General features: G+C 41.6%; 1 protein-coding gene across 1 annotated transcript in view; it reads right to left on the reverse strand.

Moving 5' to 3' along the window:
* COQ10A (coenzyme Q10A) overlaps positions 1-22,559 on the reverse strand; it is a 36,895-nt gene that overhangs the window by 7,208 nt on the left and 7,128 nt on the right. Inside the window, exons 2-4 of the mRNA XM_040425554.1 lie at positions 19,371-19,526; positions 11,976-12,168; positions 8,778-8,879 (exon numbers count right to left, since the gene is read on the reverse strand). Coding sequence (XP_040281488.1) covers positions 8,778-8,879; positions 11,976-12,168; positions 19,371-19,526 — 451 coding nt within the window. The remainder of the gene's footprint in view (positions 1-8,777; positions 8,880-11,975; positions 12,169-19,370; positions 19,527-22,559) is intronic.

The following is a 22,559-nucleotide window of genomic DNA, read 5'->3' on the forward strand; positions in this document are numbered from 1 at the left end:
GTTTCTACCTTTGTGAGAGGGTATTCTTTGGCAAGGAATTGATCTTTCAGTAATTTTGCTTCATATTCAAATCCCTCCTCACTCGTACAGTTGCGTTTTAGACGTCTGAATTGACCTTCTGGGATGTTTAACAACCATCTGGGTAAATGACAACTAGAGTGGAGGATAAAACTTTCTTGCTTTTGGTTTTTGAAATGTACAGCAGGTCAATTTATTATTCTCTACTCTGATTTGTAAATCTAAAAATTCTATTTGATGTTTGCTTATATTGGATGAAAAATGCAAATGAATCGAGTTGTTATTAATGTCTTCAAGGAACGCTTGGAGTTCTAGTTCTCCCTTCTGCCAAATAATTATGATGTCGTCAATGTACCTACGCCATAGCACCAGGTCCGTCCCCAGTCTATGTTCTATATATCAATCTTCCCACTGGGACATAAAAAAAAGTTTGTATAACTGGGGGCGAACCTGGTGCCCATGGCTGTTCCTCTGACCTGGAGGAAAGATTCCGATCCAAAGCAAAAATAATTGTGCATTAAGATAAATTCTACTCCTTCTGCTAAATATTGGATTTGTTCCGCTTGAAACATATGACTTTTTTCCAATTGTGTCTTCATCGCTTTTATACCCTGTTCATGATCAAGAATTGTGAATAGATGTACAATCATTAAGGTACCTAAAATCCAATTGGGGTTCTATTCCAAATTTTAATAGTTTGTGTACTATCTTTTCTGTACGTTTTGGTGTTCTTTATTACCGGTTGGAGTAGTCTATCTATATATTGCGATAAGTTTAATGTTAAAGACCCAATCCCTGAGATTATTGGGCGACCTGGTGGATTCTCCAGATTTTTGTGTACTTTTGGCAAACAATAAAAAAAACGGTAATCTTTGTTGTGTGTTCAAAATAAATTTGGCTTCTTGTTCTAATAGGATCTTATTTTCCACACCCTTTGACAATAATTTGAGAGTGAGTGGCTATATTCTTTAGTGGGATCTATAGTTAGTTTCTTATATGTGGTTTGATCTAACGGTTGTCTGGTACATTCTGGTTTGTATTTTTTAGTGTCTAAGATCACAATCGCTCCTCCTTTGTCTGCTGGTCGAATGATGATATTGTTCTGAGTTTGTAACTGTTTTATTGCCTGAATTGCCTGGCTTGAAAGGTTATTTCTATTAGTTTAGATTTTTATACATCTTATATCAGATTCTACACATTTACGGAATGTGGCGATTTTCTGTCTGGGAACTTTGGTCGATCGTTGTTTTAGTTCCTTATGTTTATATCTTTCACCATTTATTGTGGCTTGTGTAATGGGATTTTTCATAAAGTATTTTTATAAACACAATTTTCTAATTAATTTCTCTATCTCTATAAAAGTATGAAATTTGTCCATTTTGGTGGTAGGTGCGAATTTTAAACCTTTGTTAAGAAGTTTGGTTTGAAAGTCTCAGTGTAAAAGGTGCTAAGATTTATTATTGCATCTTTAGAATTATCTGTGCCTATCTTCTGTTGTAAATTCTTCGTTTTTCGTTGTCCTCTCCGAATCTCTCTTCGTTTTTCTTGAGTGTGAGGTCTGTGGTATTATTTCTGAGGAACTTCCTGTGTATAATTGGGTTTCAGGTGTGGGGGTGGGTTCCATGTTTGTGATGGTGATATTCCTTGTGCTCCCAATCCAGATTGTCCTGTCTCTTCCTCAGATTGTATTGGTGTAATATTAAGGGAGGGGGGTGTTGTGTTTGATTTGGTGATTGTCGTGACATCCTTCGAATTCGTGACCTGTGATGTGGCGGTGTTTTGTCTAAAAAATGTTCACTTGACAGTGTTTCATATCTGTTAGTAACTGGGATATTAAACTTTGATTGTGTAATATCTTGGTCCATTTCTCCTATCTCTCTAGTGACTTCGCGAGCATAGTTCTGTGGTTTTTCTAGTATTTTATTTGGTTGTGTACTTTCCTGATTTTTTTTTTTTTTTTTAGAAACAAATTTTATCCATAATTTCCCATTCAAATTTATCTAGACTTTTGCATAGTCTGTCTTGCCATATGTTGTATTCCTCGTTGTTTGGAAGTTGTTCTATCGTCACTTTCATATCATTTATTTTCTCAGTTGTGTCATTCAAAATTTGTGTTCTTCTTTTGATAATTAGTTGAACCAGTGCTAGATTGGGTCATTAGAAAAGATTCCCACTCTTTAATGAAATCTGTCTCAGAGGTCCTGTGCTGGGATTTTAGATGGGTATAGACCTTTAGGCTCCTTTCACACGGGCGAGTTTTCCGCACGGGTGCAATGCGTGAAGTGAACACATTGCACCCGCACTGAATCCGGACCCATTCATTTCTATGGGGCTGTGCACATGAGCGGTGATTTTCACACATCACTTGTGCGTTGTGTGAAAATCGCAGCATGTTCTATATTCTGCGTTTTTCACGCAACGCAGGCCTCATAGAAGTGAATGGGGGTGCGTGAAAATCGCAAGCAAGTACGGATGCGGTGTGATTTTCACGCACAGTTGCTAGGAGACTATCGGGACCCGATCATTATTATTTCCCCTTATAACATGGTTATAAGGGAAAATAATTGCATTCTGAATACAGAATGCATAGTACAATAGGGCTGGAGGGGTTAAAAAAATTATAATAATTTAACTCACCTTAATCCACTTGTTCGCGCAGCCCGGCATCTCTTCTGTCTTGTTCTGTGAGCTATAGGACCTTTGATGACATCACTGCGTTCATCACATGATCCATCACCATGGTGATGGACCATGTGATGAGCGTAGTGACGTCATCAAAGGTCCTATTGCTCACAGATGAAGACAAAAGAGATGCCGGGCTGCGCGAACAAGTGGATTAAGGTCAGTTATATTTTTTTTTAACCCCTCAAGCCCTATTGTACTATGCATTCTGTATTCAGAATGCTATTATTTTCCCTTATAACCATGTTATAAGGGAAAATAATACAATCTACACTACAACTAACCCAAACCTGAACTTCTGTGAAGAAGTTTGGGTCTGGGTACCACAGTCAGTTTTTTAGCACACGCGTGCAAAACGCATTGCACCCGCGCGATAAAAACTGAACAACGGAACGCAATCGCAGTCAAAACTGACTGCAATTGCGTACCTACTCGCACGGGTTTGCCGCAATGCACCGGGACACATCCGGACACGCCCGTGTGAAAGAGGCCTTAGGGATTCTCCCATGGTCCATTTATTGTTAAATAAGAAGCCAGGTCTACTGGCGAAACGGCGTTGGGTCAGGAGTCGGCCGAGAGATCGATACACCACTCAGGGTATGCCTATTTTTAGTTCTTTCACCCAAACCTCATTTTTACAATCGCCTCCTTTGTACTTTGTTTGGGGCGTTGCTGCCATGAGGTTCTGTGGTATGCTCTTTTAGCTAGCATTCTTTTTCCCTGTTTCTTGGTGCACTGATCTCCTGGCCTCTCCTTGGGTCCTGCTCATCTGTGTGTCCTGACTTGTGCTGCCTTTTTTATTATGTATGTACTGTCTATATATATTTATAATAAAGTTTTTGGGATTTTCAATTATTTATTTTTTGGTGACCATTGAAAGTCAATGGAGGATATATCAGTTTTTTATTGTGCCAGATTATGTAATAGAAAACTGAGCCAAACGGATCCGTCCTGACACACAGTGTAAGTCAATGGGGACGGATCAGTTTGGCTCAGTTTCGTCAGACGGACACCAAAGCGCTGCAGGCAGCGTTTTGGTGTCCACTTCCCAAGCGGAATGGAGACGGAACGGAGGCAAACTGATGCATTCTGAGTGGATCCTTTTCAATATAGAATGCATTAGGGGCAAAACTGATCCGTTTTGGACCGCTTGTGAGAGCCCTGAACGGATCTCACAAACGGAAAGCCAAAACGCCAGTGTGAAAGTAGCCTAACAGATATGAAACACAGTCAAGTGAACATTTTTTAGACAAAACACCGCCACATCACAGGTAACGAATTCTGAGGATGTCACGACTATCACCAAATCAAACACAACCCTCCCTTAATACCACAACAATACAACCTGAGGAACAGACAGGAAAATTAGGATTGGGAGCACAAGGAATATCACCATCACAAACATGGAACCCACCCCCACACCTGAAACCCAATTATACACAGGAAGTTCCTCAGGAACAATACCACAGACCTCACACAAGAAAAAAAAGAAGATAAATATTCGGAGAGAACAACGAAAAACGAAGAATTTACAACAGAAGATAGGCACAGATAATTCTAAAGATGCAATAATAAATCTTAGCACCTTTACACGGAGACTCTCAAACCAAACTTCTTAAAGGTTTAAAATTCGCACCTACTACCAAAATAGACAAATTTAATACTTTTATAGGGATAGGGAAATTTATTAGAAAATGGTGTTTAAAAAAATACTTTATGAAAAATCCTTATGTTTATAAGTAACTAAAACAACGATCAACCAAATTTCCCAAACAGGAAATCGCCACATTCCGTAAATGCGTAGAATCGGATATAAGATTTATAAAAAACAAAACTAATAGAAATAACCTTTCAAGCCAGGCAATTCAGGCAATAAAACAGTTACAAACTCAGAACAATATCATCATTCGACCAGCAGACAAAGGAGGAGCGATTGTGATCTTAGACACTAAAAAATACAAACAAGAATGTACCAGACAACCGTTAGATCAAACCACATATAAGAAACTAACTAAAGATCCCACTAAAGAATATAGCCACTCACTCTCAAATTACTGTCAAAGGGTGTGGAAAATAAGATCCTATTAGAACAAGAAGCCAAATTTATTTTGAACACACAACAAAGATTACCGTTTTTTTTATTGTTTGCCAAAAGTACACAAAAATCTGGAGAATCCACCAGGTCGCCCAATAATCTCAGGGATTGGGTCTTTAACATTAAACTTATCGCAATATATAGATAGACTACTCCAACCTGTAATAAAGAACACCAAAACGTACAGAAAAGATAGTACACAAGCTATTAAAATTTGGAAAAGAACCCCAATTGGATTGTAGGTACCTTAGATGTACAATCATTATTCACAATTCTTGATCATGAACAGGGTATAAAAGCGATGAAGACACAATTGGAAAAAAAGTCATATGTTTCAAGCGGAACAAATCCAATATTTAGCAGAAGGAGTAGAATTTATCTTAATGCACAATTATTTTTGCTTTGGATCGGAATCTTTCCTCCAGGTCAGAGGAACAGCCATGGGCACCAGGTTCGCCCCCAGTTATGCAAACTTTTTTTTTTATGTCCCAGTGGGAAGATTGATATATAGAACATAGACTGGGGACGGACCTGGTGCTATGGCGTAGGTACATTAAAGAAATCATATTTATTTGGCAGAAGGGAGAACTAGAACGCCAAGCGTTCCTTGAAGACATTAATAACAACTCGATTCATTTGCATTTTTCATCCAATATAAGCAAACATCAAATAGAATTTTTAGATTTACAAATCAGAGTAGAGTAGAGAATAATAAATTGACCTGCTGTACATTTCAAAAACCAACAGCAAGAAACTGTTTTATCCTCCACTCCAGTTGTCATTTACCCAGATGGTTGTTAAACATCCCAGAAGGTCAATTCAGACGTCTAAAACGCAGCTGTACGAGTGAGGAGGGATTTGAATATGAAGCAAAATTACTGAAAGATCAATTCCTTGCCAAAGAATACCCTCTCACAAAGGTAGAAACATCTCTAGCCGAAGTAAGAGAGCTTGATAGAAATACCTTCTTTATTGCTGAAAACGCTAAAAGTAACGACATTACAGGAAAAGATGAAACGCCATACATTATATTACCATTCAATGCTCAATATAAAAAAGTAGAAGGATCATTAGAAAACACTGGCACCATATTCAAAAAGACAAACTGATAGGCCCCTCCATTGCCATTAACCCACATATTATTTACACAAAAGCCCCAAATTTAGGACCAAAAGTCGCCCCATCCATCAAACCATACAATAAGAGACGAGAACACTCAATGAGTGGGTGGCTAAAATTAAGAGGTTTCTATTTTGTAATAAATGTGGCAACTGCAAAATTACCTCCTTCCAGAAAAAGACAGAAAAACTATACTCAACCACCACCCGGTTTGAACATGAAATAAGAGAATTTTTTACCTGTAATAGCACGAGTGTCATCTACATCATACAGTGTCCCTGCAAAAAACAATATATAGGGAGAACGAAAAGGACTCTTAAAAAACGAATATCTAAACATATCAATAATATCAGGAATGGGTATGAAAAACATTCACTTTTGAAACACTTGAGGCTACACCATAACCAGGATCCAACGGGTTTATCCTTTGCAGCTATTGAAAGGGTGGAGGAACACTGGAAGGGAGGGAATCACGTTAAGAAAATGTCACGTACAGAATAAAAATATATATTTATTTGAATTTAAACACATTTATACTGGAAGGGCTTAATGCAGACCTTGAATTGTTCGGCTTCTTAGACTCCTGGGGCGACGGAGGATCGGCGTCTGGCTGTTTATCAGCACTCCGACCCTCCCTCGGTAGGAGGCCCCCGTCTACCATCTATTCAGATGAAGAATTCACATATACTGAATATATTTGTCAAGCAACAATAAAAATAAGAAAAATGGAAATGAAAATACAAAAAATAAGAATGACCTAAGAACAACTAGGATACTATGTTTTAAACATGAAGTCCCTATGTCCCCTTTTTCAATGTTAATCTAGAAGAAAGGTTTCTCCTTGAGTAAGACTTATTTTAATAGAGTAACGTTTGATATTTGTAAAGAAATATGTAATGGAACGGTTATAATGCAATCTTCCATATAATATATACAAAAAAAAATGCATGAAATGACAAAACAACACAGCGTTACCACAACAACAAAGCAATCTGGAATCTAACATTGGAATATATGAGGTACTGTCCATACAGGACTTTTGATAATTGAGAATGGAAGATATGCAACTATTCCCAGAAAAATCTATATAAAGAAAAAAAACAGACAAACTATAAAATGTCTGAGTAAAAGAAAATCCAATATCCATTTCAGACTTTCTGTGTAACCAAAGATGGGGTATAAAAAAAGCCTTATGGGTATACGCGGGTAACCACTGATGGAGTCAGATCGGGACTCCCAAACTCGTCTGGTGACTAGTGGCTATACCCGCATACCCCATGATATAGACAGATAACATTCAATAACTCTCTTTTGGAAGCGCTTCCAACTACAACACTGCCTTTTCAGTGATCGGCAAATCCGCTGTAAAAGACCGGCATGATACACGTGGGACGCTGAAGAAGTGACGTCCCACCCACGTGGTACACTCATCGGGGAATCCCAAAAGTGAAGCCGGGCCTGCACGAGCGGCAGCAAGCCGTGAAGACGCCAAGACAGGTAACGGCAGTTTGGGATACTGGAAGTACAGCTACGTGGGACGCCGCGGTTAGCACAATACCCAACTGCCCAAACTGCATATAATCCATTTATACCTGTATATGATCAAACCGCTGTGGTGGAGAAAGACCTCCATTAATACTATTAAAGCATAGCCAGCTGGAATGAACTGTGATTTACATCACTAAACTCCGCCACCATAAAGGATTGACTGTGATTCTCATATATAACTGATTGTGGCTATCAATACATTAGACTTTTGATTCTAACCACTACATACAGCTGTACCAGTCAACAAGATGGTACATTTATAAGGACGGCAGTTAGCCGGTATTGACCACCAGATTCTTTTATGCGTTTTTTCCCAGACATTTTAGGAGGACACAACGTCACTTTTATTTGTCCAATATCTGTCTTGACAATAATAAGAAATATTGACTTGATATTTATAGGAGATATTATTTGCCTCTAGGGGCATATTGCCTGCATTTACAGTTTTATCCATATCTTGTGTAACACACACCTTTTTATCTTGTATTTTTTATTTATGCTTTATTTTATTTACATCTTTATTGTATTCTGTAGATTAGTTTTAGCAATGGAATAAAATATTCAGTACCTTATATATCTTTCTCTGCTTGCGACTAGATGTAGGGTGCCTGTCTATACAGCATTAATACTTAAAAACAAAAAAATGCTTCTGGTCATTAACTCTTATTTTTACACTTAGGCCCTGCCCATGGCCGTTGTTTTGGTCCGCATCCGAACCGCCGTTTTGGCGGCTCGGATGCAGACCCATTCACTTCAATGGGGCCGCAAAAGATGTGTGCATGCGGCCTTAGTCCCACAAGGGGACTTTGACATGCAATTGTTTGATCGCTTCTATAATATACTGTACTGCTTATGCAGTACAGTATATTATACTGATGCAGCCTGTTGGCCATACACTGCAGGCAGATCTGGGGGCCTGATGATAGGTAATCTGTACAAAAACTTCTGAAAACCCATTTAATGACTGGCTTAAAAAAAAAAAAGGGGGGGTTGGTTTGAAAGTTGCTCGAAAGGCCCACTTCTTCAGAAACTGACCTACGCTACACAACTGTATATGCAGTTTCCATCTTCACCTGTTAGCTGCTTTTTTCCCTTGCAGACGGCATGCCAAAGCGAGCAGGGCCTTCTCTCTCTCTCTCTGTACCAGTCAGTCACTCAGTAAGCTCATGTTTTCTTTCATGGTTTAGGTTATATATTTAAACATTTTCTTTCAGGTTCCTTGATAGTTGATCACCCATCCCCCAAATTGAAATAAACTATAAAATAATATAATATATGGTATAGGAGGAGGAATTAGAAAACAAATGTAACATACCGAAAAGTCTACAGTGCACGTACGAGGGTAACCAGGGATGCCAGGACTAAAGCGCCAAATGGTCTCCAAATGGTTAAAAAGACGACCATCCGTACAAAGAGCCTGAAAATATAATGGATATAAGAAGAAAGTGAATGTCCTTATCACAGCACAATGCAGAAGTCTCAGCGACCAGACTCAGTTGGGACAGGTTCCAATGTTCCTGGCAGAAAGCAATCTCAAGTTATACTGGTCTCCTTCCATGTCTATGACCTTGAAATCTACTTTACCCTTTAAAAGGCTGCAAAACGTATTTGGAACATGGCCAACCTGGCAGAGGCCCCGGCAGATTTATGCCCAGTGAAGAAAGACACAATGAAATCCTACTGTAGATGAGGTGCATGCGTGCCAGAGGATCCAGACCGTACAGTACCCCCACCCCCCAAGATACAGTATTAAGGGGGAGTTCACATCAGCGTTTCACTTTCCATTTTAGCAATCCGTTCAAATGTGATTAAAATGGAAAATAATGGAACTGCTAAAACTGAACACTTTAATTGCATTCTATTTTGATCCCTGTTTATAGAGTTCAATAGAAAAATACGGAATGCATTTAAGGCTACTTTCACATCTGCACTTTCCCTTTCTGCTATTGAGATCCGTCATAGGATGTCAATAGCGGGGGGGAACACTTGAGTTTTGTCCCTATTCATTGTCAATGGGGACAAAACTGAACTGAAGGGAACGGAATGCACCAGAATGCATTATGTTCCGTTTCATTGCGTTCCCATCACGGACAGAATAACGCTGGGAAACTGATCAAGACGGATCAGTCATGACTCACAATGTAAGTCAATGGTGATGGATCAGTTTTCTCTGCCACAAAAGAAAACGGATTCGTCCCCTATTGACTTACAATGGTTTTAGAGACGGATCCGTCTTGGCTATTTTAGAGATAATACAACTGGACCCGTTCATAACGGATGCAGACGGTTGTATTATAATGACGGAAGCGTTTTTGCTGATCTATGACGGATCCAGGAAAAACTCTGGTGCGAAAGTAGCCAATGTGTTCAGTTTTGCTTTCCGTTTTAGCAATTCCATTATTTTCGTTTTAATCACATTCGAACGGAACCTCTGCTTGCCTGCAGTGAACAGAAAGATTCATGATTTTACATCAAAGGACCGAATCTGCGCAGGCCTTGCCTCATTATAATAATTTATAATGCTGTGTGTTCCTGCTCTGAACTGTACTCATATAATGCCATCAGTACAATTCAATACAGCAGAAGTCGGGTAGGAACACACAGTATTATAAATCATTATAATGCCGCGGGTTTGTGAATACGCTCGTGTGAAATTGGCCTAAAGCTAAAGGTCTGTGAGCCAAACTTCTAAAAGTGGCACGCAGCACTTGTTAACTTTAGCACTGACAAACTATTATATTCTGACTTATTTTCACCTGCCACAGCTATGGAAAGCCCGGAATGGGGTGCAGTTAAGACATTTCTTTGGGACTTGTCAGGAGCAAAAGAATAACATTGGCCCGGCGGTGGTGCCAAAGTGTCGGACCCCCGCCGATCTGATATTCATGACTTATCCTGAAGTTAGGTTGTCAAAATCGTAAACCAGACAACCCCCTTTAATACCTTTTCTCCCTTATGATCCAATGCCTGATTTTGGCTTAATAAACTGCATCAATACACCAGAACGTGTGGCAGCACCCTCAGGGTATGTTCCCACAAGGCAGCTATGCCACAGACTTTACACTGCGGAACTGTGCGAAAATACGTGCACGGATTTGAAATCCGCCGTATGCTGCAGATTTCCACCACACCCTATGCAATGCAAAGGGAGCAGTTGTAGTTACACTCATGCAATCCTCAGAATGAAATCCACATGTCTTATGCACATTTTGCAGTAGATTTTATTTTTCTGCAGAAATTACATCCACTGGGAACATACCCTTAAAGGATAACTGTCGTATATATATTTTTTGAAGTATTGGATTGTGGTGATTAATATCACCTTGGTGGCCCTATTTCAACTTTTCACTGTGTATTCAATTACCCCTTAATTCCACATTTTTGTTCCCTGTACTGCCTACTTTTACCGGTGCTTAAAATAGGGTTGCTAGGCATGGTCCGTCTATACTCTGCGTGCAAGGTCACATTACTGACAGCTAGGGACTGTAAGTAAATGATTAAAGCCAGGTCCTCCCCAGCAGCTGATAACAGTGCCTGGGCTGTGTGCACTTCTCCCTGTCCCTGCGCTTGGCAGACGCTCCCTCACTCAGCAGAGCTGGAGAATGCAGAGTGGAAGCAGCGCACAGCAGGGAAGGGAGATCTGCCGTCTGCTCAGTGTATAAATGAAAGCAACATGTGGTAAGAGGACCCCTTTGTGCTGCAGGAGATTAACCCTTTAGGGGGAGGGCTCTGGTTACTGACACTTTTGGGGGGCTATTGGGATTAGCCTCAGGGTGAGGGCAGTGGCGGCCATCTTAACTGAATAGTGAAATTACATTTTTATGCAGACTGGTTGCTAAGGGCTGAATCTTATTAAATATGGGGTAAGTCAGTCTAATAGTAACTGATTCTGGAATATCATGTTATTAGTAACTACATATATGAAAATTGAAATTAGGGTCTAAATGTGACAGTTATCCTTTAATGTTTTTATTCACAGACAGTAAGCAGAGAACTTGAAACAGCAAGGAAGTGATGCAGTCGGTACAATTCACGTTATACAATCAATCATCTTGTTCGATTTACAAAACCACAGAACCCTCCTTTTTTATTCTCTGTATTTACTTTAATTCCACATTTTCCATCATTAAATCCCTTTTTTTTTTTTATAAAAGAAAAAAAAATACCACGCAGTCTATGTATTTTTGCGAGATGCTTCTATCAGGAAAGCATAGTTCACCATGAGATTATATATATATATAGACAAACCCAATGAGGACCAGTAGGACCCTTTTGGCCTCTATCGGATAATTGGAACCATATACCGGTCGATACATTTGACATACACAACGGGAGCCTCCGTGGCATATGGCAAATGTGATATATGGTAATATACCAGTATAATATGGCAAAGGCGGTATAGCTGAAATACAAATGAAATCATTCTTAGGTGCAGTCTTATTTTTGCACGCTGCTATATGCTCCTTTCTGTAGAACAACTTATACAAGGCCTTACAATAGATCATACACTCACTTTGACTAAATGAGGGCGCACTAGTGTGAGGATAGACGTATACCGTTCCAGGATGGGTGGGAAGCCCACTTCCAGCTGTGCTTTAGCATATCCAGTACGCTTGGAGATAACTGTGGACTTTTTACACCAAGGCACAAACAGTTTGTATTCTTCCACATTGGACACCACTTCGTACATCTCCTGCATGGAGTACCTGAGGAGTAACAGCAAGCACATCAGTCACATAGATCACAATGGCCAAATACTAAGGTTTTTGTTCTTATCCTGGAGGGTGGAAATGTCGCCGGGTGATCGGTTACGGGTTTTCTAAGATAATGGTGTGTGCACGACATGCTGGTAGCGAAGATTACAATAATACTATTGCCCCTGTGGAAGCATTTGATTCTGCCCTGTAGCAGGCCACGCCATGTGTTTGAGTTGTCCTGGTGCAACACGGCCGCATACATCTTATGGCTCAGTGCAAACCTATGGTGGCCGCGTTTGCATCCACAACCTACAACTGCAGTCGTTCTCTAGGGCTAGAGAAGGGGCATTGGAATGCAGACTATAAAATAAAAAAATCTAAGGTCATCTTTTATATGGAAAGCAAGTAGATGAATTACAGGCTCGCAAAACATCTCATATACATATTACATTATGTTCCAGCCTAGAGGACTTTTTTTTCAACGTTTTAAAATGCTTGATTTAAAAAAAAACAAAAAAAAAACACAAGTTTCAGTTATTTATTTATATATTTTTTATTTATATTTTTACAAGTGTTCTTAGTTTGTCACATTTTGTACATGTATTTTTCCTGGCTTTTTCTGTCCTGTACAGAAAGCTATGGGAAAAACTCCATACCTAAAGCATGCTGTGTTTAAAAGGGCTTTCCGGGACTAGAATACTGATGTCCTATCATCAGGATTAGGGATGAGTGAAGGAGGTTAGCCATCCCTTGAACTATCCTGATTAGGGATGAGCGAATCGACTTCAGATGCTTCATCCGAAGTCGATTCGCATAAAACTTTGTTTTAATACTGTACGGAGCGGGCGTTCGATACAAAAAGGTTTTTTTACAGTAAAAATTAATTTCCAAAGTTATTACACAAAGTCTCACAAGACTTTATGAAGTAATAACTTCGGCTTATCGGAGCCAATAAATTCTAATACTGTACAGAGTGCCTGCTCCGTACAGTATTAAAATGAAGTTTTATGCGAATCGACTTTGGATGAAGCATCTGAAGTCGATTCGCTCATCCCTAATCAGGATAGTTCAAGGGATGGCTAACCTCCGGCACTCAAGCTGTGGTGAAACTACAACTCCCAGCATGCTCCATTCATTTGTATGGCGTTCTGAGAACAGCCAAGCAAGTGTGCATCTTGAGCGTCGTAGTTTTACCACAGATGGAGTGCAGGAGGCTAGCCATCATAGGGATAGGTCATCAATACCTGATGACCAGGAGTCAGACTCCTGGCACCCCGCCAATCAGCTGTTTGAAGAGTCCACAGCGTTCATAGGTCACATGATCTAGGAGCAGCTCAGTCCAAATGAAGTGAATGGGCTTGGTCTGCAATACCAAGCATGGCCGCTATACAATCTATGGCGCTGTACTCTGTAAGCTGTGAGGAGGCCACAGCGCTCACTGGAGCACCGCGCTCTCTTCAAAGAGCTGATCGGTGGCAGTGCTCGGTAAAGCAGAACCTAACTAGTCAAACACAGAGCATTTTCAGGTGAAATACAGCTTATATAAAATAAGTATTTTGTATTACTTAGGCTACTTTCACACTAGTGTTTCTATTTTCTGGTATTGAGTTCTGTCATAGGGTCTCAATACCGGGGGAAAAAAATGTTTCCATTTTGTCCCCATTCATTGTCAATAGGGACAAAACGTAACAGAACAGAACGAAGTGCACCAAAATGCATTCCGTTCCGTTTGGTTGCGTTCTACCGGATGTCATGGGATGCGGAGCAAGACTTTCAATGGAGTTCATGACGGATCCGTCCTTGCTAAGTTAAGGCTAGATTTACACTACCGTATGTGTTTTGTGCTCCGAAAATTGCGCATCCGCAAGAAACAAAAATCAAAACGGATAACGTCCATATGGCAACTGTTTTTTTTTTTTTTTGTGGATCCATTGTAACAATGCCTATCCTTGTCCACAAAATGGACAAGAATAGGACATATTCTATCTTTTTTGCAGGGCTACGGAACGGACATACGAATGCGGATAGCACATGGTGTGCTGTCCACATTTTTTGTGGACCCATTGAAATAAATGGATCTGCATCCTATCCAGAAAAAAAAAAAAAAAAAGGGAACGGACACGGAAACAAAATACGTTCGTGTGAATGTAGCCTAAAGATAATACAACAGGATTCGTTCATAACGGATGCAGATGGTTGTATTATCAGTAATGGAAGCGTTTTTTGCTGAACCCTGCCGGAGCCAGCAAAAACGCTAGTGTGAAAGCACCCTTAGAGAAAAGCTGGAAAAATGTCAATGTGCCACAAATATAGAGTCAAATAGGGTAGAGAAGATCTTCTGGGTGGATATGTGTAAGCATATGTAATGCCAGCAGACACCGCAGCTGCATTAGCTTATCATGTCCACTGCAGATACAGCCTCCTGCTGCACGATCCTGCCTGCTGCCGCATACTTTCACTTGCAGGCAGCAGGACATGATCATGCTTGTTTTCTTACATATTGTGTAGTCAATTTTGTATCTTTCCTACAAACGTCAAGAAATGTATACTTCATTATTGCAATTAAAGGTTTTCCCATCAGACTGTCTAGGTACGGAGCAGGAGGGTCTCACATAGAAGGGAGTCTGTCCCATATAACACACAGTCATATGGGCGCCAAACACCTTACTTTGTCCTCCATTCCTTGGCTGAGCAGGGAGAGGGGGCAGAAAGCTGCTACCAGACCACCTCTTTTGTAATAGAAGACTTGTCATGTTGAAATCCAAAATGTCCAATCCTTCCCCCAACATCTGCCATCCAAGGACTGTCTGGACACCATGTAATATCCGTGCATAAGGACACATATAGACTAGTGCTAGCCTTTCAGTGCTCTCCAGTTCCACAAATGGAAGCAGCTGTTCTTATATGCAGCATAGCTTGCTGTGCTACGTTTCCGTAGCTCTCGTACACTGTAATGGGGAGCTATGGAAGCAGCGAGTGCCAGAGCGCTCTGATGTTTCCCAGCCAGGAGGTGGTCGGGACTGTCTCATCTCGCCTTAGTAATGGCTAGACAAACCCTTCACATGGCCCAATGCAGCAAGCGATTATCTGGAAGGATGCGCTCCTCCCTATCGCCTGCTTGTCAGCGGAGGAGACCGTTGCTATTACATGCAGCGATCTCCTCCACAGTATGGGGAGGAGCGTTCACTAATGCCATCGCTTGTCCCCATACAGAATCATTGTTTGCCGGCAGCAAAGCCTTTTTAGATCGCATGATCTGCTGCCAGCAAACGATGATTTAGGTGTCCGCTCAAACAATCCTACTGCCCGATGAACGAGCGTTTCACTCGTTCAACCGCGGTACCTTTACACCGGCAGATTATTATTAATAATCTGTCTGAACATTGTGCTCTGTAAAGTCTGTATTACACTGCCAGATTTTCTGCCAGGTGACCGCTAGCCAGTGTTCATAGTAACACATTTGTTAGCGATCATCTGGCAGTCTAATACTGCCACCGATTACCCGATGAACGAGCACTCATTCATCTGGCAATCGAGGTCTTTCAGCATGCTGAAAGATCACAATTTGCCGGCGGCACATCGTGCTGTCTAATCAATCTAATCGGCAAATAACTAGACAGTATGGGGCCTAACGATCTTTCCTCCCCATGCTGTGGAGGAGATCGCTGCATGTAATACCAGCGGTCACCTCCGCTGGTGAGCAGGCGATTGCCGTGAAGGAACGCTTCCTTCTCAACAATCACCTGCAGAATCGGCTGGTGTAGTACAGCCTTAAAGGGTTGATGGCAATTGCTAAAATGTCATTACCTTTAGGCCCCTTGCAGACAAGCGGCAGCTCCCGACCTGAACTCCCAGAACTGCCAGGGGTCACATAGCATTATTTTGATTTATGATGCTGACCCTTAGGGCTGTTTCACACGAGCGGATGCCGTGCGTGGCATCCGCTCCGTGAAATAGTGCCAAGACCCGATGCAGACTGCAGAGGCACGGAGCATTAACATGACTGATAATGCTTTGTGCCTCTCTGTGACCTCTATACTACGAAATCACAGTGATTTCGTAGTAAAGAGATCACAGAGAGGCACGGAGCATTATCAGTCATGTTAATGCTCCGTGCCTCTGCAGTCTGCATCGGGTCTTGGCACTCTTTCACGGAGCGGATGCCACGCACGGCATCCGCTCGTGTGAAACAGCCCTTACAGTTCAGGAATGTATTGGATAACTGCGCTGCGCTGACATAATGCTGCCAGTGTTATCCAATACATTCCAGAACTGTAAGGGTTACATAGCATCATAAATCAATATAATGCTATGTGACCCCCGGCAGCGCTGGGAGGTAAGGCCGGGAGCTGCGCTGTGGACTCGCAGCGCGACAAACGCTCGGCTGCAGGGGGCCTTAACTTGTTGCCATTCATTTACATTCCTGCTAATTCTGGGCTTTGAAGTCAAGGAGTCGCTCTTATCTGTGTATGCACAGCCACAGAGGGAAGGCTCTCAATCACTGATAGGGCAGACTCCTTGACTTCAAAGAACAGAATGATCAGAGATCTAAATGTTTAAAACTGAATCGGAATCTTTTCCCATAAAACTATACATCAATCTTCTCAGCTCCACCACATTCAACATGACAGGTTCCCTTTAGGTATAGGTCTGCATACCACATACATATTAGAGCTTGCTGGCCTCTGTTAAGCTCCTTTTACACAAGCAGAAAATTGCTCATAATATAATGGTTGGTGATCGACAATATAGCAAATTCATTGTTAAAATGAGCTTTCCCTGTGGGCAATTCCTGGGAATGAACAGCATCATTCATAACTCATTCATGTGGCCATTCCCTTCCACTGACGGCTGTACATCCAGTTTACACAGGGCGACGTGCTGCTGGCAAACTATCAATTTTTCCTACCAGATTTAAAAAAAAAAAAATCCACACTCACCCCGCAAACAAAATGTCCTTGTTTGTCTGGTGAGCGCAGGGCCTTTCACATGGGGCAATGATCGGGAATGAACATTCCTACCTACTTTAATTCAGCCAATTGTCAGCCCACATAAAAGGCCGCTCAGAGATCTGGTGCAATCAGTGGAGGAATCCGCTGGTGTTCAATTAAGTATTACACAATTCCTGTAAAAATGAATGGGCTGGCGGTGTACAGGAGACAGTAGGTGGTCATCAGATGATTTCCATTAGCATCGATCACGTATGGTCACTGGCTTGTGTGAATATGGTCGAGGATATTCGATGCAATTCTGACAAATTGGAGCCTAAAATGGTGGGATCATTGTCTTGAATAATGAGTAGCCCAAGCTATTTGGGGCATTCCAAGGATTGCCGACATACTTGTCTCTGCTAAAACACACATTGGGTGGGTGTAATTTATGGTCTGGTTGAACCCCCTACGTGGCATACCTGCTTTCCTACATATTACCTTTTGGGGGTTGAGTCAGAAGCTCTCCATATACATTAGACTGTCATCTGAACCAGTCTCAGTAGATACACTAATGTGAACGGGAGACTTAAAGGGAATCTGTCACCTAGTTTGAGCATATTAAACTGTTAACATTGCAAAGTTCACTAAACTACCTTTATTCCAGCAAGGGTCTTTTTTTTTCATGTTGTCATTTAGATAAAAAAGCGATTTTTCAGATATGCTAAGGGACCTTCAAGGTGCCCAGAGGGGCGTTATTCCTCTCCTCTAGTGCCCAGTAACGCCCCCTGCAGTGCCCAGCCCGCCTTACTTTCAAGCCCAGCACGCCTCCTCATAGATTGATAAATTTCCTGCCACAGCCGAGCCGAACGGCGCCTTCCCCTCCGCTACGTCATATAACTTATTCAACAGATGAACCTTGCATCCTCCTTTTTTGCCCATGAAATCTCGCGCAGCCGCAGTATCGCTGACTGCCTGCGCCTGTCCGATCCTACGGCTCCTGAGGGCAACAGCGCTCTGATTACGTCACTGGGCTCGGCGCATGCCCAGTGACACTATTGAGGCTGTTGCCCTCAGGAACCATAGGATCGGACAGGCGCAGGCAGTTGGCGATACTGCGGCTGCGCGAGATTTCATGGGCAAAAAAAGGAGGACACAAGGTTCGTCTGTTGAATAAGTTATATGACGTAGCGGAGGGGAAGGCGCCGCTCGGCTGTGGTAGTAAATGTATTTATGAGGAGGCGGGCTTGAAAGTAAGGCGGGGTGGGCACTGCAGGGGGCGTTACTGGGCACTAGAGGAGAGGAATAACGCCCCTCTGGGCACCTTGAAGGTTCATTAGCATCAAAAAAAAAAGAAAGAAGATCCTTGCTGGAATGAATTTAGTTTAGTGAACATTGCAATGTTAACAGTTTAATATGCTCAAACTAGGTGACAGATTCCCTTTAAGTCCCTTGTTGAAGACTTTTGTTATTTATGTGTTGTTGGGATCTGAGCATTTTACTTGTGACCATGCATAATTTTCTATTATATTTGATATATTCATTTCCCCTATAAGGCATTACTGGTGGTTACAGATGAGCACATTCTACATTATCATAAGGGATAGCACTTTCAGATATTTAACAGAACCAATTGGAGTCACAAGACACCCCACAACCCTGACGGGATGTTTTAGAAGCCATTTTGTGGGCATGACTGCACTGATCGGTCCGGGACATTATACTGATGTTTTAGTCTAGAGAGAATCTAGCAAGATGGTAGTAAAATAAAATTTTGGCCAACATTACAGCCTGAAAAAACAGAAAAGGGGAATCACCGACTATGATGATCCTGGCTTCATGATATTAAAGGGCATCTGTCAGCAGTTTTGTATCTATCAAGCTGGCTGACCTGTTACATGTGCACTTGGCAGCTGAAGGCATTTGTGTTGGTCCCATGCTCATATGTGTCCGCATTGCTGAGAAAGATGTAGTTTTAATATCTGCAAATGAGCAACTGCAAGAGGCTCAGCTCTCTCTGCAACTTCCACGCCCTCTCCACTTTGATTGACAGGACCGGGCAACACAGATGCCTTCAGCTGCCAAGTGCACATGCAACAGGTCTGCCAGTTTCATAGGTACAAATCTGCTGACAGATGCCCTTTAACTTCCAGGTAAAAAAATATATTTCACTTAAAATGATGATTATAACTGAGCATGTCAATAGCAGGTCAACTCTTTCCAAGAGAGCTGCAACACAAAAAAAGTGTTAGGACTAAAGCTATAAAAGAAACATCCATTTACCCTATAATCCTCCTCTCCGAGTATTCCTTCCGCTTGTTAGTCAATGGCCCAGTAAATCCAAGGAAGCCTCGACAATGCTGCACACATGGGTTGCTGACACCTTGCAAAACCCCTTTCGAAGCTCTCGTCATGAGGATGCCACAGGAAGACAGATGTCTGCAAAGCACAAGGAGAGTCAGAGGAGCAAGACATGAGATTCTGGCTGATGCTAGACCGCTCTTATGGACTGCCACAAGGTACCGACAACCTAATGCAGGGTTGGAAGAGAAGGTACCTTAAGCAATAGTGGTAATGCATTGCAATTTCAGGTTATACATACTGTAGATATAGGATGAAGATGTGTGTGGCAGAATACGCATACAATCTATGGACAAGCTCGTTAGCATTTTCTCTTCCCCTCTGGCGATGCTTTCCCCTCATTGTGCATTGTTGTCTCTGCCTAACAACTAATACACTCTTATCACCTGCCAAGAGGAGTAGTGGGAGGGAAGCGAGAGCTTAAAGGGGATGTGTCATCAGAAAACAAACTATTCAACTATTTTTCTATGTTAAACAGAAAGCTGTCCTGTAGAAGTCAATGAGCCAGCTCCTGTGTCTATTGTGTCTATGGCCCTGGTGGCTGCTGTAAAGCGTATCTCTAATTGCTGTTAAAAGGGTTGTCTCACTTCAGCAAATGGCGTTTATGATGGAGACAAGTTAATACCAGGCATTTACTAATGTATTGCGATTGTCCATATTGCCTCCTTTGCTGGCTGGATTCATTTTTCCATTACATTATATACTGTTTGTCTCCATGGTTACAGCCACTGTTGCAATCCAGCAGTGGTGGTTGTGCTTGCACACTATAGAAAAAAGTACCAGTTTCTCTGGTGGCCAGGACCATGGGAGTGCACATAGGCACACATGCGCAGCAGCTCCCATCGCGAGCACCTTGTATCTGCACTGCTGCAGTGGTCATAACCCCCGGAAACGAGCAATGTGATAGAAAAATGAATCCAGCTGGGAAAGGAAGCAATATGGACAATCACAATACATCAGTAAGTGGCTTGTATTAACTTTCTCTACATAATAAGTGCCATTTGCAAAGTGAGACAACCCCTTTAAGAACTGCTCAGGCAAGATGGCCGTCCCCATAATCATGTTCAGAAAATAGAATAAATCTATTTTCAATCTGGAAATAAAAACAGATTAGATGGAAAAAAAAAAGAAAAATGGATATATGTTGCCATCTGCTTTTAATTGGCAGATAAAAGCTCTGGCGGCACATTCTCTTAAAGGCCAACCCCTTAGTCCTCTTTCACACGAGCGTTGCGTGTGAGAGCCGGATAGGATGCGGGTGCGTCGCGGGAAAATGTGCGATTTTTCAGCGCGAGTGCAAAGTGTTTTAATGCGTTTTGCTTGCGCGTGAGAAAAATAGGCATGTTTGGTACCCAGACCCGACCTTCTTCACAGAAGTTCGGGTTTGGGATCGGTGTTGTGTAAATTATTATTATTTTCCCTTATAACATGGTTATAAGGGAAAATAATAGCATTCTTAATACAGAATGCTAAGTAAATTAGGGATGGAGGGGTTAAAAATAAATAAAAAAATAATTCAACTCTCCTCATCCACTTGTCCGCGCTGCCCGGCTTCTCTTCTTTCTTCTTTTTTGATGACCTGGGAGAAAAGGACCTTTGGTGACATCACTGCGCACATCACATGATCCATCAATAGTAATGGACCATGTGATGTGCGCAGTGACGTCACCTAAGGTCCTTTTCTCCCAGGTCATCAAAAAAGAAGAAAGAAGAGAAGCCGGGCAGCGCGGACAAGTGGATGAGGAGAGTTGAATTTTATTTTATTTTTTTATTTAACCCCTCCATCGCTAATATAACCATGTTATAAAAATAATAAAGATCAGGTCTCCATCCCGATCGTCTCCTAGCAACCATGCGTGAAAATCGCACCGCATCCGCACCTGCTTGCGATTTTCACGCAGCCCCATTCACTTCTATGGGGCCTGCGTTGCGTGAAAAAAAAACGCACAGTATAGAGCCTGCTGCGATTTTCACGCAACGCACAAGTGATGCGTGAAAAATGGCCGCTCATGTGCACAGCCCCATAGAAATAAATGGGTCCGTTCACCTCACGCATTGCACCCGCGCGGAAAACTCGCCCGTGTGAAAGGGGCCTTAGTGACCACACACATTTTTAAAAAATTGAATTCCAAGAGCTATAATGGTTTTGTTTTTTCATCAATATACCTTTATGAGGCCTTATTTTTTGCAGGACAAGTTAGTTTTTAATGCACCATTTTGGGTACATATAATCATTGATTAACACCAGCTATCTGTCTTAAACCCCCTTTGTTTACGTCAGTAAAAAGGCGTATTGGTGGTCACTAAGGTGTTAAAAAAAAGTATCAACCACTGATGAATTTCATGTATTTTTTTTTTTACCTTCCATTGTCTGGCTAAGACGCTACAGATATATTTTTTACATATTCGCTTTAAAGGTCTTGTCTGTATTTTGGTCTGTAAAAAAATTGATGCGCAAAACATGGCTGCCTTCAATTTGCATTCCATACTTTTCTTACTCCATTAATAAGAAAGGACTGTCACACGGATGTGGAAAAATCTATGAGGTGTGTATGGCCCCGCAGAAATTAATGGGTCAGGGTCCAATCTGCAAAAAATGCAGATGGAAAATACACTCGTGTGCATGAGGCCTAGTCACAACTCTGCTTTTAAAGGAAACCTGTCGCCATGAAAATGCAAATTTATGTGCAGGCAGCATGTTATAGAGCAGGAGAAGCAGAGCAGATTGGTATATAGTTTTATGGGAAATTATTTGGCAAAACTTGTAAATGTATACATTTAAATTCCTGCTCATTCTAGGCTTTGAAGTCCAGGAGGCAATCCTATCAGTGATTGACAGCCTTCCCTCTATGACTATGTATACACAGATAGCTGTCAATCACTGATAGGACCGCCTCCTGGACTTCAAAGTCCAGAATGAGCCGAGATTGAAATGGATAAAATACAAGTTATAGTAAATATTTTCCCATAAAACTATATATCAGTCTGCTCAGCTCCTCCTGCTGTATAACAGGCTGCCCTCAGCTCAGACACCAAATTCAACGTGACAGGTTCCCTTTAAGCAAAAGCCCAAAAATGAAATGTAAAAACTACAATTGGAAACAGGGTAAA

The sequence above is a fragment of the Bufo bufo genome, chromosome 3 (assembly GCF_905171765.1).
Source record: "Bufo bufo chromosome 3, aBufBuf1.1, whole genome shotgun sequence".
NCBI lineage: Eukaryota > Metazoa > Chordata > Amphibia > Anura > Bufonidae > Bufo > Bufo bufo.